This window comes from Balaenoptera borealis (genome assembly GCF_965194805.1).
Source record: "Balaenoptera borealis genome assembly, chromosome: 3".
Classification (NCBI taxonomy): Eukaryota; Metazoa; Chordata; class Mammalia; order Artiodactyla; family Balaenopteridae; genus Balaenoptera; species Balaenoptera borealis.
In genome coordinates, this window is record NC_138866.1 from 183,917,466 (window position 1) to 183,941,352 (window position 23,887).

General features: G+C 38.1%; 1 protein-coding gene across 6 annotated transcripts in view; it reads right to left on the reverse strand.

The window, feature by feature from the left end:
* The window catches only part of WAC (WW domain containing adaptor with coiled-coil), an 81,554-nt gene that overhangs the window by 12,422 nt on the left and 45,245 nt on the right, over window positions 1-23,887 (reverse strand). For 4 of the 6 annotated variants that reach the window (XM_082386873.1, XM_082386872.1, XM_082386874.1 and 1 more), the window contains exons 4-7: window positions 22,493-22,599; window positions 16,371-16,486; window positions 15,664-15,776; window positions 11,410-11,718 (exon numbers count right to left, since the gene is read on the reverse strand). In XM_082386873.1, the coding sequence (XP_082242999.1) occupies window positions 11,410-11,718; window positions 15,664-15,776; window positions 16,371-16,486; window positions 22,493-22,599 (645 nt within the window). The remainder of the gene's footprint in view (window positions 1-11,409; window positions 11,719-15,663; window positions 15,777-16,370; window positions 16,487-22,492; window positions 22,600-23,887) is intronic. The other 2 variants (XM_082386875.1, XM_082386876.1) reach the window with 1 other exon arrangement.

A 23,887-nucleotide genomic window follows, 5' to 3' on the forward strand; every position in this document is an offset into this window, starting at 1 on the left:
CAGCAACCCTGTATTGGGCAAGTCTCTCCGTGCCATTTTTCCAACAGCATTCTTTTTTAATTAAGGCATACTTTGTTTTTTAAATATAATGCTATGGCACACTTAATAGACTACAGTATAGTGTAAACACAACTTTTATATTACACTGGGAAACCAAAAAATTCATTTGACTTGTATTGTGAGACCTGCTTCACTGTGGTGGTCTGGAACTGAACCCACAATATCTCCATGGTATTGTCCTGTATTAACTACACTTCCAAATAAGCTTCCATTAGGATATAAAGGGACAGTACAACTCTCCAAGACTTAATTTCTATGCATCACAAAATAAGGTGAAAATGCTTATGACCACAAAAACAGTCTACTTAAGCATGACACCGGCCTTAACGCCGATCAGGAGAGGCACGGTGGTAAGCACCCCAGAACGGACTAAGGATGTGATGACTAGGACGAGACCCTCCTACCCTGAACTTCCATCCGTACAACTGAGCTTTAGGACTGCATACTCCTCTTCGGAATTAAATATACAAAGTAATGAACTACCTCTATTTGTACCACTTAATGATTATTAGCACTAAAAAAGATACTTTTAAAAGCAAGAAACTCCCACAAGACCCCAACCTCAGTGTTTAAAAATAAACCAAAAAAAGCATAAAACATGCATAAAAAATTATCCTTTGAAAGCCATCACTGCAAATTACTTATACAGATTCAACGTAACTGAAATTAAAAGCCCAATAGCATTTTGGTAGCATTTGACAAGCCAATTCTATAACTTATTTTGAAGACGTATGGGCTAGTAAGAGCCACAAAATGCTTTAATAAAAAGAACACAGCTACTGACATGCCTTGCCAGACATAAAAACTTTAACATTTAAAACAAAACCAATTTAAGGCAGGTTAGACTTCTATATATGTATTTAAGTCTTTAGAACTAGTAGATGAAAACAGAGGAAAATAACTTTGATGTGAGGATGCAGAAAATAACAAAGAGCAAAACAATTAAACCCAAAGTACTGGTAACCAAAATACTTTAAGGAACTCCTATAAATCAAAAAAGACAAACTAAACAATAGAAAGGTGAACAAAAGACATGAAGAGACAATTCACAGAAGAAATGTGAATGGCTTAAAAACACAAAGGATGCTCAATTTCATTGATAATCAGGAAAATGCAAACTAAAAAGCAACAGAATATTCTTTTATGTTCATCAGACTGACAAAAATGTCCAAAGTCTAACAATACCGAATGTTCTCAAGTAGTAATGGAAACACCTAACATCTCAGGTGGAGACTAAACTCATATAACCACACTGGAAAAACAACTTGACATTATCTAGAAAAACTGGAGCTACATGCACTTCACGACCCAGTAATTCCCCTTAGGTATACACCCTTAGAGAAACTCTAATGTACATAAATCTGGAAAAATACTCAACAATTCTCATAACAGTGTTATGCTTCTTTTTTTATTTTAGCACAAAACTAGAAACAAAACACATGTCCACCAACAGGAAAAAGAACATCAACTGGTATTTTTATACCATGAAATTTTACTAATACAGTCACCGTCATGGAGGAAAGAATTAGAAACAGAGGTCCAATGGGTTAACGACATTAAGAATAGTTTATTCAAGATATTCATACATAGTCTCTTACAATCTTGGCTGAAAGGCTCTTGAATTTCCCATATATATCCATTTCTTAGAGATTTTCAAGCTCACATATACATTGTATAACTGAATTAAGACTGCTACTATGATGTATAAATGTTTCAGGAACACTACATTTGAATATTACACACTGCTACCTAATAAGTATAAATCTTCACTCCCAATTCTAGGAACTAAACATTCATTAATCATCATGGCCCCAAAGAAGTCGGGAATTACTACTGAATAGCAAGTTTACTGCCAAAAACAAAACCCCTCCTCCACGGCCTTTTTATGCTACTGTAATGGTCAGAAGACCCAGAGACGATAGCTGCTGTCACTAGATTTCACGGATGTGTTTATCTCATATGATCCACTCAGAAGGTCTAAGACATATTCATTTTTGTAAGGCAGATACTTTCATTTTAAAAGGCACACATTTTAAAGGAGGGTCTCTAAGTCTAGCAGATTGCCTACCGTGTTCAGCTTTGCTGTTTTGGAATCATAAACAAGTATAAAGAAACTTGAAGGAAATAAGATCTTCCTTGTGAAAAGTTTATTACTTCCTTATGTCAGTTATTACATTTTATGAGGCAATATAGACTATAGCAGCAGTTTTCTCCAGATGATATACCTTAAGGTTCAGCTTAAGGAATAAACAGTTCAGGGGCATCTTAATGATGTTTAGAATGAAACAAGTTATCTCTGTTTTTACTTCCTGCATGAAGTAAATTAGTACTTATATCCCTCTGAAATGACCCTTTTGTTACATTTACTATGGTTTTCCTCTGCCTTTATAATGATAGGAGTTGGAGAAGGTGTAGGTTGTTTCCAAATTTCTTTCAATGCTGCTAAATCTATCCACAGATTTGAAAAATTAACACAGGCTTGAAAATTCTTCAGTGTTGCCATTCAATCCAGGAAAAGGAAAACACTCCAAAACAGAAGATACATATCACCGCAAAGAAATAAAGTAACAATGTAAATAAAAACGTGTATCCTGAGGAAGGATTTCTTTTGCAGTCCTGTGAGAGATTATTAACGAACAGTATGGAAACCAGTTACTACTACTCAATACTTACGGGAACCTTGAGCAAGTTAACATCTCTAAAGGCCAGAATTTCTCTTTTTAAAAGGTCTGACTTTGCGTAGGACTTATCAAAGTTTAAAAACAGAAAACAGATACCAGGGCTCCACCCCAGTTCTAATGAATGGGGCGGGGGTGGGGTGTCCGAGCATATGGTGAATTTCCAAGAGCTCTATGGGTGATTCTGGCACACCTTGCTGGTTATGAAAAATAGAGAACTTCCCAGATTCCTTTTAACTTTAAAAAGCCAAAGGAAACAAAACCAAAACAAAATTTTTAAAAATACAGCACAAACACAGAGAACTAGTGGAGAAAGGGCAAGGTCAGAGACAGCAAAGCTAAACTGCTTTTCCAGGTAGGTCTTCAGCATGCTATTTTCACACTAGTGACTTATTTTTAAAAACAGCTCCACTCACCCCCTTCTTCCTAAAGGACACACCCATACAAATGCCCTCCCGAAGTATGTTACATCTTAAACATTTTTAATACTACTTGCCTCCATCTAGAAGTATAATTGAGAAAAACGACTGAATGTGATAACAATATAAAGCGCCACCCTGAAAGGCAGCCTTGGTTTCACCACTAAAATATAAACGAAAGCTACTGGTTGGGTGCCGCTCCTCTGCGTTCAGAGCGCCCTACCACAGACATTACCCAGCATCTCCTATTATGTAGCTTATTCTCTCTCGCCCTTCTATCAGAAAATGAACTCTTTCAGGAGAAGAATTTTGTTGTATTTATCTGTGTAGCTCTGGTGCAAAATGGGATCTGGCAGCAAGATGGCATCAGCATGTACTTGAGGACTGGATGCTTGACTCGGCAAGAAAGGCTCAGGTGCACGTGTCTGTGCTGTTTTTCTTAAGCTCTAGGTTCAAAACTTATAATGGGGAGAAAAGCCTAAGGTCTCCAAAGATAATTCATTGAGCAGACAATGAACAGCTCACTTTATGCTATGTTTCATAAAGCTAAGTACTACTACATAGCCTTAGAGACAAACTTAACTTATTTAGATTCATTTTAATAATCATAAAATCCTCAACCCCCTTCTTCTTTTTTTAAACACTCAAAGGCAACAAGCAACTATTCGGAACAAATACACAGTCATTAATTGTGCTTTTTCTACACAGGTATTTAATTTTAATTAACATTTCTATTTGTCTTTTTAATCCGGAATCTGTTACAATGTTAGGTTAACATACTTCATGTTTAAACAGTTTTGTATCAAACTAAAATTAAAAATCCGGATCTTTGAAAATAAAAACAAATAATGAATTTAAGTAAGAAAATTAACGTAGTGTTTTACATTACAAAGCCATTTCAAAAGGCTCTTCTGCTTTTTAACGTCAGCCTCTAGTCTCATTCTTTAAATGCAAACTTTTCCAAGCATTAAAGAAACCTAGGTTGCTTTAAGCCTATTTTTTCAGCTTTTGGCAAAACAACAGTATCCAATTTTAGCTCTAGCACGTTTATTTTTTTATTTTGTGTGCGTGTGTGTGTGTGTGTGTGTGTGTGTGTGTGTGTGTGTGCACGCGCACGCGTCCCTATAATTTTTTTAAGGATATGTGGTGATGTCGTCCTACGGTATTTTAAACTTAAAATGAGCTTTAAGGTCACTTTCCTACCTGATGTTTTTCTATCATTTGTAGATCTCTACTCTAACCAATTCTTATTGTAAGCCATGAAATAAGTATGTTACTCTGATTTTAATTTAAATTGTGTACATTAGCTTTGATAAAACCTTTTTCTCTCCCTTTATGCTTGTAATTATGAATTATTCATTTATACTTCCAATTTTTACCAGTAGGGGGAGTAACCTACCAAAGACTAGACTTCAGAGAGAAATGTACCATAACCTAACTTTTTAAGGCTTAAGGTAATAACCACTCACCTCTTCTAATTATAGGCACCCTTTCAAAATACCCAAGACAACACAGACCAAAGTCAAAATTTTCTGACCTACATTTTTCTGGTATGCCAAATAACTCCTCTTCAATCTGCAATAAGATCTAACAAGATACTGCACGTAAAGAGTAAAAGGTACTGACTGCATTTCTAAACATTAATTTCCCACAATCCTCTGACAGTTGCTGTCATAATACTAAACAGGATATGGGAACAAAGCTCAAACTACTGATGCAACAAGGGCAGCCTGCTTGTTTCATTGTGTAGTAATGGTGTTACAACATGGAGGAATCATAAGGGAAAACAAAGTATACAAGTGTAGTAGAAAAAACCATAAAATAACTAGATGACAACACCAGGTATATAATCTGTGACTTTCATTTTAATTTATTTTTTACTCTATAATTCATAATTTTAAATGTGTCTGTCCAGAACTTTTCTATGCATTTAAAATGTACATAAAAATAAGTATGGCATTGATTGATGTTTTATAACAATTATGTTTTTGCAACTTGCTCTTTTATTCAACCGAGAAAATCTTTATGCTAATACATACAAAGAGGATAAGCCTATTTTAAAACTTTTAACAGATTTTACTTAAGTGACCTCCATAATAACCATCTTATTCACTCCTACCAATTGTGTTTCCCTACATTCAACTGTTAATTATCACCAACTTTAAGAGTGAAAAATCTCATTTTCATTTCCAATATTGTATTGGTAATCTTTCTCTTGAATTCTTTTATGCTGGTAAAATATACAACATACAATTTACCATTTTAACCATTTCTGGGTTTACAATTCAGTAGCATTAAGTACATTCACACTGTCATGCAACCATCACCACAATTCACCTCCAGAACTTTTTCATCTTTGCAAACAGAAACTCTCTACCCAATTAAACTATAGCTCCCAATCTCACAAGCCCAAAGTAAGCACTATTCTAGTTTGTCTCTCTATGAATCTGCCCATTCGAGGTACCCCATAAGTGGACTCACACAATATTTGTCCTTTTGTGTCACTTAGCATAAGGTTTTCACAGTTCATCCATGTTGCAGCGTTTATCATCATTTCATTCCTTTCTAAGGCTAATACTGCATGTGTATATATATATGAATATGTGTGTGTGTGTGTATATATATATATATATATATACACACACACACACACACATATATGTATATATCACATTTTGTTTATCCTTTATCTGCTGGTGGACACTAGGGTTGTTTCTGCCATTTGGCTATTGTGAATAGTGCTACTGCGAACACTGGTGTATAAATACCCGTTTGATTCCTTGCTTTTCAATTCTTCTGATTACATACTTAGGCATGGAATCACTGGATCCTATGGTAATTTTATGTTTCATTTTTTGAGGAACTGCCAAACTGTATTCCACAGCAGCTGTGTTATTTTACATTCCAACCAGCAATGCACAAGGGTTTCAATCTCCACAGCCTCAAAAACACTTGTTGTCTTCTATTGTTTTTTAAAATATATATACAGTAGTCATCCTAATGGGTGTGAAGTGATATTTCACTGTGGTTTGATTTTCTTTCCCTGTTGACCAATGATGCTGAACACCTTCTTATGTGCTTACTGGCCATCAGACTATGTTCTTTGGAAAAATGTTGCATCAACTCCGTTGCCCATTTTTGGACTGAGCTGTTTCATTTTATTGTTGAGTTCCAGGACTTTGTATTTATATATTCTGGCTATTAATCCCTTATCAGACATGACTTATAAATATTCCCTCCCATTCCATGGGTTGTCTTCTCACTCTAGAGTGTCCTTTGATGCACAAAAGTTTTTAATTTTGATGAGGTCCAATATATCTATTTTTTTCTTCTGTTGCCGGTGCTTTGGGTGTCATATCCAAGAAATCACTACCAAGTCCTGTCTCATGAAGATTTTCCCTTGCTTTCTTACAGTTTCATAGTTTTTAGCTCCTAAGTTAAGGTCCTTGCTCCATTTGGAGCTGGTTTTTCTAACTGTTCTAAAGCAAGACGGGCAATTTAAAATTCCTCTTCTGTAATTGCCTGTTCATATACTTTGCTCATTTTTCTATTGGATTGTTTTTTTTCATACTGCTTTGATGAATTCTTAATGTATCCTTAATGTACTGTTATTCATATTTGTTGCAAATATTTTCTCCCAATTTTGTTATTTTTTTTTTCAACCTTTGTTTACTGTATCTCTGTCACAGAGAAGTTTTAAATGTCTTATGTAGCCAAATTTACCAACTTTTTAAGGCAAATGTGTTTTGGGTCCTCATTTAAAAGGTCTTCCTTGCCCCTCAAGTTATAAACAGTATTTTCTAACATTCTTTCATCACAGGTATTCCCCCTGCCCCACTGATCAAAATGCCATCTGTATTACATAATGTCATTTTAGTGACACTTACTAAATCAGACTAACACCAACCGCCCCCCACCCACCCCCGGTTAACGTCCTCAGTTATTCAACAAATGTTTAGGTACTTCTATGGCCAACTGGTCTAATTTTACATGAACATTTAGTAATCCTAAAAGTAGTTTGAAAAGTAGTTTAAAGCAAAGCAAGGAAGGGCTGAATGTGTCCCACTTACAGCCAGCTATGACCTCCTATGTGGGCTATAAAAGATTACTGCTCTTAACACACTGGGAAAAGTCTTCAGGTTCATTTTAACTTCACCCAGTCTACAAATATCATCAAAACACAAAAAGGAAGTTTATTCCAAGTGACTAACTCACATCTCACATTAAAGAACAACTAATCCCCTCCCATTAGATTAAGACTACAGAACAGCATGTAACTATGTGACTCTTTAGGCAGGCTAATTTCCTGAGAGCTGCCTTGAGGTCACTGAATAGGTCTGCTTCTGTGGCTGCTCTGTTTACTTTTCAAACTTACCTCTGTTAATAAACCATAACTCTAAATTATTAAATAAGAAACTTAAAAGTCATTAAACTCTTCTGACCCTGGCATTTATTTGGCTACATCAAAAAACAAGGACCCACGTCTCCTGCCTATTCTGTCATTTCACAAATCTGGAAAAGAGGCTGGGGTCAGGACCAGTTTAGAATGGTCAATGGGTTGCCAGCCCATAAAATTCAGTTTTAGACTTTTTTTTTTTTTAAGCACATCAGAGTTTCTCTGTACTTTGTTATATGGCTGTCCAATAAAGGAGTCTTGCCAAGAGATGTTCAAATGTTACCATAAGAAACAGATATAAATCTAAAAGGAGGCACCTGACACCCTTGTCTCACCCTGCCTAACACTAGGTTTATTCTCTGCAGAACCCAAGAGCTTCCCAGCTCCTCCACACTTCTGTCCCTCAAGCAAGCACAGACTCATTTATCTACGGTTCTTTTCATCGAAAGACACACTGGCATTAAACAGATCTAAATCTATTTCTTTAATTAGACGCACAACACATGTTAACACTCTTCTTTTTCTCCAAATACATTTCTTAAACCGTGACCAATGTAGGTGCTTCCCCAACTGCCAACACATGCATTACCATTCTTTCACTTACTTATCCATATACCACAAATACTGACTGACTGCCTCTAGGTACTAAGGACACAGCAGTGGTTAGGACAAAGTTCCTGCTCTTCTGTTATTTATTAGAGCATTCTACTGCTGTCATCCTTAAATACAGTTTAGCTATACTAATAGCACTTAAGACCAAGAGACCTATCTTATTTGAACCATCAACCTCTTAATATAAATTATTTGTTAAGGAAAATCCAAACAAGGAATTCACTATGTTGATGAGAACAGTCAATAGGAAGCTTCACTTAAATAACATGGATGTCTCCACTGAGGAAAAAAATATACCGCAAATTAATGGACCTTTCACAAACTTAAGACTAACCGGAAAACAATCTGAAAAGATCCAAATTGTTATACAATTTATTTAAGGAAACAATATTGTCTTCAATTCACACGCAAGGGGAAATACTTGGTAAGACTGTACTATTTTCCCTATACACCTAGGCAACTCCAAGGTAATCAAGTTTCTTCCTGTAAGTTTAAAATTACTATATTATAAAATTTTCATATAAAGTTTGTGATCAGCAAACACACTTTGTAGAATTTAAACATGAATCACCTAAGATCTGTGAGGAGTTTTGAATTACTGGAGTCCAAACTAATATAGATTGGTGATGTCTTTCATTACGTACAGTTTTATGGAAAGAACATGGATTTTGGAGAAGCAGCCTCTTACACCATATGTTTAAACTTCAGCAATGTGCAGGCTCTTCGTATCTAAGAAGACAATTCTTTCCCTCACAATGTTGTTTTAAGGAATAACCTAAAATGTGTACAAAACATTTAGCACCAAACCTGGTACACAGTTAATCTTTAATTACGTTAAGTTTGTCAGGAATGGTGCTTGAAGCTTCGAGGGAGAGGTCAGGGAGTGAAAAAAGTACAAAATGCAATAAATCATAACGTCTGACCCTACACAGGATAGTCTAATTGAAGGAACTAAAATGATAAAGTGGTAAGTGCAGTAACAGACAAAAAAAACAAAGTATTTGAGAGGTTAACTGAGAACCTAAGGACATCAACGCTGGCCCTTAAAGAAAGAGTACTGAGTTCAACAGAATGGAAATGGAGGAAAGAATATGTCCTTTTCAGCAAAGGATCAAAACATGAAAGAGCATAACACGATCTAAAAAACTTTGTACAAGTTTGCAGCAGATGAATTATACAGGGAATGTTTAAGAGTGAAATACTGGAGATCAAGCTAGTAAGACAGGCTGCAACCAGACTGTCACGGACTTGCTATCATCTTACTGAGAAGTATGGACTTTTCCTTTGGATAAAACCGTTAGAAAATTTTAAGCAAGGAAATAACACCATCCTATCTAAATTTTACAATGATGTCACTGTCAGTGGATAGACTGGGTAGAAGGAAGCACAGCAGTTATCAGAAGGTTATTTCAAGAGCAATGACCTGAGTCTCAATAATGGCAGTGGCAATAACAAGAGAGAGCGAAACGATACACGCCGGTAAGACACAGGAGGAAGAATCCAAGATTTGTTGATGGATGGATGGGCAAGAATGTTGAAGAACATGGAATGGTTGGGAGGATAGTGTTGTCACTGAGAACCTAAAAACTGAGGGAAAAGGGAGGAATTTGGGACACACTATATTCTGGGGAGATGTTAACAAATACCAACTGCTTGGAGAAGGAAGCAGACGTGTGTGAGTTAGAAATAAAGATTTGGGAGTCACTTATGTAGACAAGGTAGTCATGAGAATTGCTACCCAGCAAAAGAGGACATGCTGGGCAAGAAAACAGAACAAACCACAGTGAAGACTGCGCTCCACTGCTATTTACGGAGCGAGAAGAGAAGAGAGCGAGGGGACTGAAGGGCAGCACCAGCAGTCAGGGGAGAAAACAGTCCAAGACGGAGGTAAGCGCGAACAACAGGTAATATGACATAAAGACCAAAGATCTTTCTGAAGGTCAAAGGTTGTTTTTTTTTTCAAACTGAGAAGTGTTTTTTAAATAAATTTTTTCTGTAACCAAAATAAAACCGGCAGAACTGAAAAACCAAAAACATCCTTTAGAAAGTATTACTACACTAACAGTTAATGCATTAATTCAGATTTTCTCTCTCAGGAATTCCCTTTTGTAAATTTAATTCCGCATCAGGGCAAATACGACTTGTGCATATGAATTTTGTTACAAGCCATCTTTGGGAAATCTGACAACATCTGGAATCACCTGTTTATATATGATGCACTGTATGATGAAAGTATGTTTAGTAATGTGTAACAACTGCTACAGGGGAAATTCAAACAACATACATAAAAGGAGAGCAAACTAGAAGCAAAAGAAACCCAATTACTTAAATCCTCTGCCAACAAGTCAAATCAATGTGAAATAATGAGTCAGACAATAGAGTAAAAGCTTAAAGACTCATTAGGTCCACACAGCATCTCCTAAACCCAAAGGACATAAAAATTCCTCAACATTTACTGATGCTAATCTGCTAATTCATCTGCTAAGGGGTCTACCGAAGGTGATTTATTTACTTAATGCTTCTCAAATTTCCTTAGCTCCTCAAAACTGGGTTAAGTCTGGGACTGTGGCTGGTCTATGAAATAGGCTTATCCCATCACCCTGCTTCTTCCATTATGCATTGCCCCCCAAGTGGTGGTTGCCACAGTTTTTCTGAACCTTCTATGGTTATTAGCACCGAGTTGGATAAACACAATTTGGGTTGCAAAGTTCAACTTCTACTCTTCAGACTTAACTCATAATTCAGACATTAAGACTCCTTATCTTATGGCCCACAACTCAGTTTTCTAATTCACAAACTGAAACCAATAGTTGCATGCATGCGGAAATGACAAGTTTTTAAATGTCTCTATTCATATTAAATGTTAATAGAAAATTGAGACAATTTCTAAACTATATCATGAAGATAATTATCACAAAAACCAAAAATTGCTTTATACAAGTATGATGGGACAGTCATTTAGCTGTGAAAAGTTATTGTATCCATTACTAACTGTTATAAATTAAGCACTTGACTTCAAAGTGTCAAAGGCAAAAAACAGTTCTGAGGCTTCGTAATTAAAAAGAAAAAGAAAAAAGCTAAATATGGCTAACTCTAGATCTAAATCTATGCAGTAACATTCTAGAAGACTTTTTAAAAGAATTTACAGTTAAGCGTCTTATTTAAGCTAACGGAAATCATGTCATATAATCAGAAACTCAAGGAACTACAGTTCAACGTGCAGCATCTAGTGATAACGGCATACCTTTTCTTTCTGTCTTCTGTGCAGGGACAGAAGATGTGGGTGTAGGCAGTTTTGAGAGAGCAGATGCTCCATTAGCATCGAATGATCTCTTTGGCTGGTGATCAGACTGCGGCGTGAATGGACTACAAGGCACAGAGCCTGGGGCAGCAGCTGGAGGGACCACTGGTTTGATGGGGTGCTGGGCTGGCGCAGAGCTACTCTGAGTCTCTGCTCTTGGCAGTCTGTAGTCTCTGTCATTGTGTCTGCTTGTCTGAGACAAAATATTCTGTGGGAGCAAACTACTGGCATCACTGGAATGCTTGTCTTCCACTTTAGTTCAGAGTTCAGAAAAAGAGATGTCGGAAATGACGGAAGGGGAAGAAAAAAGATGACGTTAGAATCCTGTCTTTAACATCAGCCAATTTACCAACATACTTGTGTTTAACATCTTTTTATAAAACTGCAAGCCCAGGTAGCGCCTGCAGTTTCACCACTAGCATATAAATATTCCAATACTGCAAGAGGAATTTTAGCTCAACTCTAAGTACTTAATCTATACTGAGATTTCAAGTGGGCTACTAGTTTTGGGGGATTCTTTAGAACCACACCATGGCTCAAACAGAACATTTTTTAAAAGATCAATATATGGAGAGGTATAACATTTTACTCAAATAAAAAAAAATTATTTTAAAAATAGAAAAGGTAAACGGTCCATTCTTTTAAAATATGGATCTTGGTTCTAATAATTGACTGAATTATCCACAGTGGTTCAACTACAAAGGAATACTACTTTGTTGTTAGCCTGATTTTTCTGAATACTGAAGTAGCTAATTAGTGGGCTCTAAAGTAGTTGGTACTAGGGCTTAAATGACCTCATTTTGGGATGGCTGAATTTTATAAAGAACTCTGCATTCAATAAGCACATCAATTCATATTTTTAATCATGCTAACAAATACCAGAGTTAGTTATAAAATCAAGTTATAGATAATGCCATCTGAAAACAGCAGCCCTACATCTGCAGCAACGTCAGAAAAATATACCCAGTATTATCAGTCATGCTAAAAACAGATCCTCTCCCAATTTAAAGCCACAAAAATATTTTAAACTCAAAAGTACTTCTGCTTCCGCAAAAAGAGTACAAAAGAAGGAAAATTTCAACAATCACAGTAACAAAATATGTATTTGTCAAAAAATCTCCAGCCTAGATTACAACAGTCTCATCAGTAACTGAAGGATTAAAGCAACTTCCAAGGAGAAAAACACCTTAAGATTCAAGCACATGATATGTAATGATATTACCAAAGGATGCCCTCTCTGTTGAATACTGTGTCGTTTTTTCCAGTTCATGGTTCCTCCAAGTCTAGAGAGCACGAGCGCACAAAGAAGGAAGTAGGCTTAAACCGCAAAGCAGTTTTCAAGTTGTCAGCGCACACCTGCAGCAGAGACACTGCAGAGCGTTACAGCACACGAGGGCGCTATGGCGCCAACAGCCTTCTCCTGCTCACGACTCGAGACGCGACGCCGTTCAGCAGGGACTCCATCCGCACAGCCCCACGACAAGAACACTCAGCAAACATCTGCAGACAATTTTGGGTGCCACCACTGGGCGAGGAGAGGTGTGCTACCGGGGCTGGCACGGAGAGGCCAGGTGTAATGCTCTACGTCCTACAACACAGGACGGAATCCACACGCATTCCCTGACCCCAAGCGCCATCCGTGCCACTGCTGAGGAACCCAAGTTAAAGTTTCTCTAACCACAGAGCAATCAGTCTGTGAGGCACCGATTAAAGGTAATAAAAATAATCAATAATACAACTACGCCAGTACAATTACAGCAGCAGTAATACCAAATTTAAAATTTTACCCCTACAACTTCACTGTCAAACTGTGGATATTGTTTGCTACATTGCCAAAACTCCCGAAACACAAAAACGCTCTTTAAGAATCTTTTTTCCTACCTTTACCTCTTTATGTATGAAATGTTCCCAACCTTCCCTGCCCCCTCCACACGCACACCTCTTTAGCTGGCTGTTCGGGACAACAGAGCTTTAGGCCCTACCCTACGTGAACACCAACGTACCAGACACATAGGAGACTCTGGCAGCATTTTTTGGATACACAAAGTTAAGCACTTCAGTGCCTAGTGACCATTATTACTATCACGCCAAGTACAGTCAGCTGACCAATTAAAAAAAAAGTAGCAGCAATACAGCTGCAGCCCTTTCTCAAACATTACTTAAAACTCAAGAAGTGTGATACAGGAGTACATTTCAGTACAAACAAAGACCCACCGACTCCTCATCTGCACTTCTAGGAATTTAGCTAAGGAAGTAATCAGGGAAGTGGGCAGAAATAGCAACAACAGCATTGTTCACTGCAGGAAGAAGCTAAAAACCACGCGGGTATCCACGGAGAGAGGATTATTTACGAATGGGGGCACGTCCAAAACCGGGACACCATGCAGTTAACGTACGTTGCACTATAAAATGGCAAAAGGAAACAAATCCTTGGAAAACATTTTTTTCTTAATTTTTTATGGCCGCGCCACGCGGCACGCGGGATCTTAGTTCCTCAACCAGGGATTGAACCCGCGCTCCGTGCAGTAGAAGCACAGAGTCTTAACCACTGGATCGCCAGGGAAGTTCCATATCCTTGAAACATTATTGAACAGAAGAAAAAGGTTAAGAACAGTAACATACAATCCTATTTTTGGTGTAAAATACATGCACATGTAGTTTTTATATACTTTCACAGGCAGCTAGAAAAAAGCGTATGTCTCCAAGTGTTCCTGAGTCATGAGATTAAAATACTTTCCCTCTCTCTACTTTTAATAACAAACATGCCTAACTTCTGAAATCATAAAGAAGAAAAAACTGATTTCCCTTTTGAAAGAAAAAGATGCACACAGATAATTTGAAACCACAACTCTGATTTTATTTCCTTAAAGATTTTTATTAAGCAGCCAAAAATAGTATTTTCACTTCCATCAACTTTTCTATCAGACCTCTAATTACCCCAAGAGAGGACGAGTGATTAGGTTATTTTGGAAAGAACAAACATACTAGGCTCTGATCTTTTCTTCTCTAGGAACCATCAGCCACTACATGGAGAGGCCTGGCCCAATAACCAAAAAACGTTATTTTTACACTCATCTAGCCACTCCTTCCTGGATATCCACAATTTGTTCAGGAGGACCACAAGCTGGGCACTATATTTTTTTTAACCTGGAAAGGAAAACCTCTCATTTTTAGTTATTCGCCAAAAAGTCACAGTTACTTAAGATATTAAGTGAAATGGGATTACAACCCAAGTCTTCTGTCTCAAAATACAATATTCTTAAATTTCCTAACTTCAGTGCTTTAAACCACTGTTATTTTCTAAGAATTAGGTACAATTTCACTAACATAAAAAGTTAAATGTTCCAGGGAACATACTTTAAACATTCAGTCCTACAGAACTATATTATTTGTTTCACCTTAAGTAATTTCTCCCATCAAAAATTCAATATCCTCCACTGGGAACAAATATAACCCTACTTTTTTGTTTTGAGTTACAGAAGGAGAATTCAAACGCTTAAGTCTAAGAATTCCCAAAACACATCGAAAGATTCTCAAAACTTCAAAATTTGATGAAGAGCCTAAGAATTCTATGTGGCATTTAAATTTTATTCTAGGCAAGACAAGCCACTGGGAATAGAATATATTTAGTAAAATCTTCAAATTCAAATTGTATCTGAACTTAAAAATAAATGTATGTTACCCATATTGTCCAACTCGGACAAAATCTGACCTCAAAAGAACCTGAAGGTGCCCACAGTATGGAGACGACACACAGATCTACGATCATGGTGAAACCCATTTCCAGATACAAGGATGAACAAGCTTCTTGCTGATAACACAGACGAAGACAGGCACTTCACGTCACTCTCTGTGTGCGGCTATCGTTCAGTTACTGGACTGAAACGCAGCGGGTTTCTCAGTGACCAGTGTAAATGGGGGTGGGGTCTCTGGTCAATCCACAGCATGAAATCTTACTTCTTCACCAACTCAGCGGCATTAGAGCCATCACGGGTAGTGATGGACACCTCCACGTGCACCATTTCAAGAACAAAACGATGCACGTTAAGAGGACAGACCCAACACAGAAAACCTTTTATGTTTCTATTTCTTTTAGTTTACCTATATAAACGGCTGTGCACATAAATCTGTAAAGTAAACAAACTACAGGAATGAATCAAACATTATACTGGTTCAAAGAAAGAAATTAATACTTACTTCCACTGGCAAACCCACTAGTGGCTGTTGCTTGCATCACCTCTCTTCTGTAATCCCTATCTTTTGGGAAGCTATTAACTGCCATCTTGTTTGCTTCTTTTTGTCTCTGTTCTCTAAAAATAAAAGATACACCCATAAAAATTACAAGAGATACAATGAATCTACATTTAACACTTCTGGTCAAATGCTCAAAGAAACTGTATACGGAACATAAAAAAACAAGGCAGTAATATCATTCAACTGGTGTGGGACATGGGATATAGCAAACAACATTAATGTTTCTCACTGATGGCAATATTATACCCAGTATTTACATGCCATTAACCCTACAACCAAAACTCTGCAATGATAATTCTACATATATGAAGGAAACATATTATTGTCCTACAAGAATGATAAAGTTTTCTAATACAAATTATAGGGAAGATGTATGATAGATTACAGATTAATATAGATTTTTAAATTACATAAACACACTGACTGTTCACAAGGCCCTTGTGGACAGCTGCGCATCTGTCCTAGTTTTTCTGGTTTTGCTTTTCAAGGTAAAGAGAAACTACGGGAAACACAGACAACGGGCCAACCGCTGCAATGAAGGAGTGGTGAGCATCGCACTAAGAAGCCTGAGCTTAGAAGGTTTCGCACCCTGAGACGTCAGCCTGTAGAACCAAGAGCGAGAAATACTGTTCAGTTAGATGAGCAAATACCTTTCAAGCCACTCTTTTGGCTTTTCCCACTGTGAAACTTCTGTTCGACAGTTGTAGTAGTATTTCTTCCCAGAGGAGCTAATATGCTCAGACCAGTCATCGGCAGAATCATAAGGCTTGAAAACACATTTTAGAAAATTAGAAAACGTTAATACAATTGAATCACTTGGTATGAAATATCAAGAAGGTCAATGGTTTTCAAGGCATACATATGGAAAAAGACTTGAGATAAAAGTGCCCTGATCTAAGATGTCTAAGATGTAATTATCTGCATATATATCTTAGGAGACCCTAGTCTATGAAAACCTTCAAGGGTAACAATGGAAAACTCTATAAAATATCAAATTAAACAGATTAGAAGGTGTATTAGGCACAGGAAGAATGACACGAAACTAACATCATAGTGACTTTAGAAAAGCATTACAAAGCCCCCCATTACCACAGTTTTAATTGCTGAAATCTAGTCACATGGAAAAGCCACTCTCAACTGACTGATCTGATGGCATGAGAGCACATCAGTTCTAAACACTCTAAGGCACAACAGTAATCACAAAGAGTGTGACAGAGAACAGCCTGCCTGTATTCACTGTTACTTAGTGGGGAAAAAAGCACACACAAAAAAGCTTTAATGTAAACACAAAGCTAATTAGCAGCTATGGATTTGTTTCCACTTCGAAATCCACGAGCTGGGTCAAGTATTAACTAGACCTTGTCTCCCACAGCACACAGGGTCGGCGGTGCTGCTCATTTCCCCGTAACTAAAACTGGTCTGTCTTCCGAAAGTTCTCAGATACAGTAATTTCTTGCTAGTAATTTCATAGGCACTGTAAAATTATAATGAAGTTAGAAATATCTGAAAGGCCCAGTTCTCATGGAACTAATCTCAACAAAAGTAATGTTTAAGTGCCTGCACCAGCTCCAGGAAATCTGGTAGAACCCCAAGTACACTTGTGCATGAATTTTCCTGTTTTCCAAGGAGCTCTGAGGCTAACATGAAATAAGCTTATACTCTGGCAGCCCACCCTCCTCCTGGGCTCACCAGGGTGCAGAGGAACACAATTTTAAAGCCTAAGGAGAGGGGCTCCTATGCACTGCCTACACCCAGCTGTCTGTAATCCACCACGTAGGAACACGCTGAGAGAACTTACAAGTTGTCCGCAGGTCACAAAAGTAATCAGCGGCACAAGAAAGGATCAAAACTCAGGTTTCTGGACATCTATTACTTCCGCTAAGTCAATACCGATCCTGGAAATGCCGTAAGGATCCTGAGGACAGCTGAGGAAATGAGGCAGACTATGTTCTCAGGCTGGTGTCTCAAAATCGTGAAGCTGCTGGAAATCAGCCCTGTGCTTCCAAACCTCTAAAGATCAGTGGAGAGTTAACTCTCAAGCCCTCTAGCTTCCAGGAGGCTTTGCCAGGCTGCAGGAAAGCCAATCACAGAAGGCCAAGTTCAAAAGGTTCTCTTCCACCACCCAGCACTCCCTAGACCTAAATCAGCATGCCCACTGAGCGCCTCTATGGATGTATCTGGAACATGTGGTTTGCTGGGCAAGTGGCCACATGGGGCTACTAGTTCGGTCTGGAGAGGCAGAAGGGGGTTTGAGGCAGGGGACAGAGGCCACCAGAGTAGAGCGGAGGGTCTAAGCCCGTGCCCCGCAAAGCGCCGCCTGTGCCGACTGCGGCCTGTCTGGAGAGACGAGGAGCCCCGGTCAGGGCGCACCGTGCTAACACACTGCTTCCCAAGCTGAAGGCCTGCTTTCAGGACAGACACTACCACAGCTCAACGAGGCAGTGTATCTCATGGTGGTCAATGTCCACTCTGGCACAACCTCCAGGACAGTTCAAAGTTCAAAGACCAGAACCTTGAAGAGCATGGGTTCTCCAAACCCTAGGTTAGTACTAGTTAATGTCTTACTTGACAGAATGTGCTCCAGGTATAGCACTGCAATCACGTACTAGTAACTTAAGCTCATCTTCTCCACCCTACTTCTATCCTCAAAAAAAGGTTAAGGAAAAAACCCTTAAGTAACAGGGTAATGTTTTTAAATGCTGATATGCAACAGCAGGTGTTAAATCCCCCCCCCAGGTTGTATTTTTTTCAGCCTGACTAAGGTATAACTGACAGATAAAATTGTAAGACATCTAAAGCGCACACAGTAGCGATGACCACGTCTGTCTCGTCACCTCGCTCACAGGCACTTCTTCTGGGAGGACACTGGCGCTCTACTCCCCTAGCACATTCCCATTACACAATACAGTGTCACCAGCTACAGTCACCATGCTATAGATTAGAGTCTCAAGTTCCCTGATTAAAAAAAGGTATCTAAAATTAAGAATTCAACAAGAGTTTTGCAAACATTTCAAGTTTTCTAAATTAGGCTTGCTGCAGTTGCCAAGTGCTGCCCAGGGACCCTTGAGGGACCCCGAGATCATTCACAAAATCACAACCATTTTCGTAATAATACTAAGACAAATTTTGTCTTTTTCCTCCTCATTCTATCACAAGAACACAGGGGAGTTTTCTCAGAGGCTTTATGGGAAATCTGATATCACAAAAGACTGAAGGTAGAACAACTATGAAATTCTAGGTATCTTCTCTCTACTCAGGCATTTAAAGAGATGCTCAATGTCTATTTTTCAAAAAAATAGAAAGTTATTTTTCAAAAAAATATATTACATGTGTTGACATGTAATAGTTTTACAATTTTTAAATTATCTTTCAAATTTATCAGTTTTAATTTTTGATATGGTTACTCACGATGGAGTCCACGTAAACAAAAGCTCTCAATTTTCATGACTGTAAGAGGCCCTGAGACTACGAAGCATGGAATGGCCGCTCTATAAGAACGGCACTGAATAGTTACTGAAGCAACCGTCTACTCTTTCAGTTCAAAATCTCTTTTAGAACTTATATCAACGCTGCTTTCCTCTTCTTAAATAAAAAAGCATCCGCCTATTTACTCCCTCCAAAATACAGACTTCCACCACTTCTTCTCAAAGTTAAACTATGGAAAATAAAGTGTTAATCCCGAAATTTAATTATGCACTGTTAATAAAGAATAGTTTATTAAATAACATCAAAGATGGCACTCACTGTAACAAAGAATTTCATGGAGTCCTAAGAGTTCTATGGTTAGGTAGAATATCTTCAGTCAAGACTGGTTACAGAGAATAGATCTGAAGAAGAGCCTCCAACTTAAAACCTCCAGAAGATATTTAATTGATAACAGAAGATATTTAATTCATAACAAGGGGAGCTGGAGTATAAATGCAAAGTAACCTAGGACTGAATTTAAAGCACCTCCAGCAAATCTAAATTGGTAAACGATACTTAAGGGAAGATTCCAATTATAATGTCTTTAAATGGAAATAAATTTCTCTTCCTAAATAAACAGATTCTCTGAATAAAGAGATCTCTTAAAAAAAATCAGGAATATGCGTAACATAATCTAAGGCAGCCTACGTGATGTCTGTCAATCCTACCATGATTTATGTTAGGAAGGAGGCGGCGTTCAACAGGCTACATACTTAAATCCAAGGAGGCCTACATGTGAATATCTTCATACCAAAAAAACAAGGTAATTGCAACTCGACTTCCAACAGTTAACTTGATAAATATAAATCCATACAACCACATATCTGTGTGCATAACTCCAAACAATACTGCTACTGATTTTCAAAGACAGATTTAAAACTTAAAAAGCACAAAGAGAAAATAAAAACCCACTTTAAAAAAAAAGCTATTCCGTATTTTAACCTGGGTTCAAATAACGTGTTGACCTGGGTTACCTGATATTCTTCTGTTCATCTCTTCTTTCATTATGAAAGTATTAATGAAAGGTGACTTTATGTTTTACTTTACTACTCAAAAACCTTCCATTAGAAGTGATTTTAGGACAAAGTCAGTTTACAAGTAACCTTCAGAAATGTTCAAAAGCCAGGCTCTCAGGTAACATTAAATTTATAGTTTGTAAAAATGTCATTCCCCCTGGGTACACTATGGTGAAAAAGACCACTACTTGAGGTTAATTATATACCTAGAGTTGAAATCTACAGAAAGGGGAACCCTGATTCTGAAAACACATGACATTTAATCCGTCTTCAGTTTCCACTCACACAGTGCAGTCCCGACACCCTTTAGAATTTGGATCTTTCAAATTTATCTGATGCCCATTATTTATTCTTTCTGATTTCATTATGTCAATCCATTTCTTGAAAATCAAAATAATCAGAAACTGTTTTCCCTGAACAAGGAATTTTTTCCACCGAAACAATGTCCACATGGCCCGCCTCTGTCCTAATAGCAAATACCAAATCTAAATTGTCAGTAATAAAGGGAACATTAGGTTAGTGCTAGCCTGTTAATTTAATGGGGCCATTTTTCACAAAAACAGAGATATTCATTGCAAAATCCTGAGTATATGTCTTAGTGAAAATGACTCAGCACAAGTAGTGTGATGAGAACACCTGTGAAGGTTCATCAAGCTGTTGTCTCAGTCTCGATACCACCCTTTCTCTATTCTGTGATGCTAAGGCTGGGATAACGCCAATTACATTCTGTTTAGCCAGCTGGCTTCCTCTTAGATTCTGCCAGTACCAGGCATTAAAGGAGGGCTGAAAGGCAGGAGGAGGAAGCCTTGCAGCGCAGCAGGTTCCAGTTTCCAGCTCTCAACCCAGAATCAGAACCAGCTTCATCGTACCTCGCAGAGGTACCGTCACCAACTGTGCAAGGCTCCTCCTCTCAGCAACTGGGTTCTGATAACCCCAACCTCTTCCTTTTGCTCCCAGCCGTCAGGGGTAATCACTACATGTTCCTTTTCCTTTCCTGTATTTGAAATTCTCTATGCTAAAATAACTGGTATGAGTCCTGTTTTCCTAATTTGACCCTAATATTTAAAACTGCTCTAAAATTTTTATGAAAATCACTGATGTCTCAATTTTCTATGGAAATGTAGTATCTACACTGATTCAACAAGAGACAAATAATAATAAACCCCAAGGGTTTTCAATACCGATTAAGGTATGATGATCACCTGAATAACCAAGGCAATGTCTGCTGGATTCAACCTACACGTCTATAGCCTTCTAGCTGTTCTTCCTTCCTATGATGTATTTTCCACACTGCTATCTGATGTTTTTTAAATTGCAAATATGGTACTTCACTGATTATACCCTTTTAGTAGCTCACCACTGCCTTTGCATATAGTTCATATTCCCTGGAAAGGCAGAGAACGCTTTGTAATCCGGCCCCATTTCTCTCTGTAACCTGAGCCCCTGCCATTCTTCCACACCATCGAAATCCGTGTTCGGCAAACATGTGGTGTTATTTCATACTCCTATGTCTTTGTAGGTGCTGTTCCTTTCCATGCTACTACATAAACTCCAACCTCTCCCACCGCGTGGGTTACAGGCAGCCTGCTGGCCAGCACACCTTCCTCAACCAGGCTGCAGCCCCTCTTGGGGGCTCCCCAGCAACATCAACACGCATCGATTTACTGGTTTACTTCCCCGTCTCCACCGCAGGCCCCAAGTTCCTTTAAGATGGGCTACATTTCCTTAGTTCTATACATCAACAACCTAGCATATGCCTGCGAAATTGAAACCTTATTTTTGAATGACTGTATTAAAACTTTTGTTTGAACCTTGACTCTAAAAAGTTCAACCTGAGTAACAGTTACTTCATTACCAATTACTTCATTTTTAGAAATACCTACAATTCTTCACTGGGTTTCATGCCTTTCAGGAGACGGACCTCTATGTCACTAGTGTCTTGTAGAGTATGTAATACAAGTAGAAACTCAATAAATTTATAGCATTTTTTTTTTAACAGAAGTTTATAGATTATGAAAAGAAGAAGCTCAAGTTACGTCACAGGTTTCACAATCTAAGGTTCTTTGTATCTCAAATACCACAATGGTAAATTCTGCTCCGTAGAGGAATGCAAACAACATTATTTCTTGGTGAAACAATACCAAGATGGCATATTTGGACCATGCTCAGTTCAAATAATAAGGCCAGCTCATTAGTTCAAGTGCGTTCAGAAAAGATCAACTTTGATTTAAAAAAAATTTTTTTTGCAACATATTCCAAAAACACAAAATTGGGCATGTTTATATACTTACTGCATCTGAAGTTTTGCTTGGATTATTGCTTGGATTAGAAGAATGTGAATTTGAACTATGAAGAGCACTGTGGTTGTGTGAATTTTCTTGGGGAGAGTAACTGGTCCCTGAAAAAAATAAAAAGCAAAGTGAATTGTAAGTCACATTTGATGTTTACACTGGTTTCTATCAGACTACAGACCACTGTATATCACTAACTCATCATTGCAAAACCTCATTTTTATCATTTCTAGCAACTTGTAGCTTTTTTAAAAATAAAAGTTCTAATAAAGACACAACGTACAGAGAGAAAAAGGCAAAAAAATTCAACTGACAGAGAACTACAAGTCACAATTATCCAGTACGTTTTTGCAATTATTTTTCAACTTCTTAAACAGTTTCCACACTTGTTCTTTTAAGTTTTGCCACATTTCAACTAAAACAGTATGAAGTTTTCAAAAAGTTAAGTTTCAGGGAAGGTGCCTGCTTTCAAGATGATGAAGATGGCATCGTATCTCCTCACAACAGGACTAACGCTTCTTAAAAACTGCTTAAAAGTAACTCATGAGTTTTATGAATAATCTACACATCTCAGAGACCATCAGTGATGATGGTTTCTACTGTCTTCAGAAAAACCAAGATATAAATATCCACACTTGATTAATGATACAAAAAGGTCCACTACAAAAGTCTAATTGTTAGCACTTCAATTTCATTCCATGTATTTATTTTTCAGTATCAAGGTAACATAATTCAACTCCCCACCCCCAAAATTGAGCTGGCAAGTGGTATGGAGGCTACAAGACAATGAACAAAAACTGGAAGTGGGAAGAGCAATTTAGATGGTCCAGTGGTCCTGGAAATTAATTAGCAGTCAGAACCAGAGCTGTTATGAGAAGAAATGAATAAGAATTAACCATTTCAATCAACAGGAACAACTACAGGCCCACCTCTGTTTTATTGGGCTTTGCTTTATTGCTCTTCACAGTTACTGGGTTTTTTAACAAATCGGAGGTCTGTGGCAACCTTACATCTATCGGCGCCGCTTTTCCAACAGCACTGGCTCACCCCGCGTCTCTGTGTCGCAGTTTGGTAATTCTTGCGGTATTTCAGACTTGTTTGTGGGACTCTATCTCTTATAGCGATCCGTGGTGAGTGACCTTTGATATGCTACTCTAACTGTTCTGAAGCACCACCAACCACCCCCACAAGACGGCAGACCTCACTGACGAAGGCTGTTGTGTCCCGACGGCCCCCGCCTGCCCCGCCTTGGGCCACGCTCTTCCCTGAGACACAGCAATGCTGAAATGAGGCCAGTTAATAACCCTGCAATGGCCTCTCAGTGCTCAGTGACACGAAGAGTCACACGTCTCTCACTCTGAATGAACAGCCAGACATGGTGAAGCTCAGTGAGGA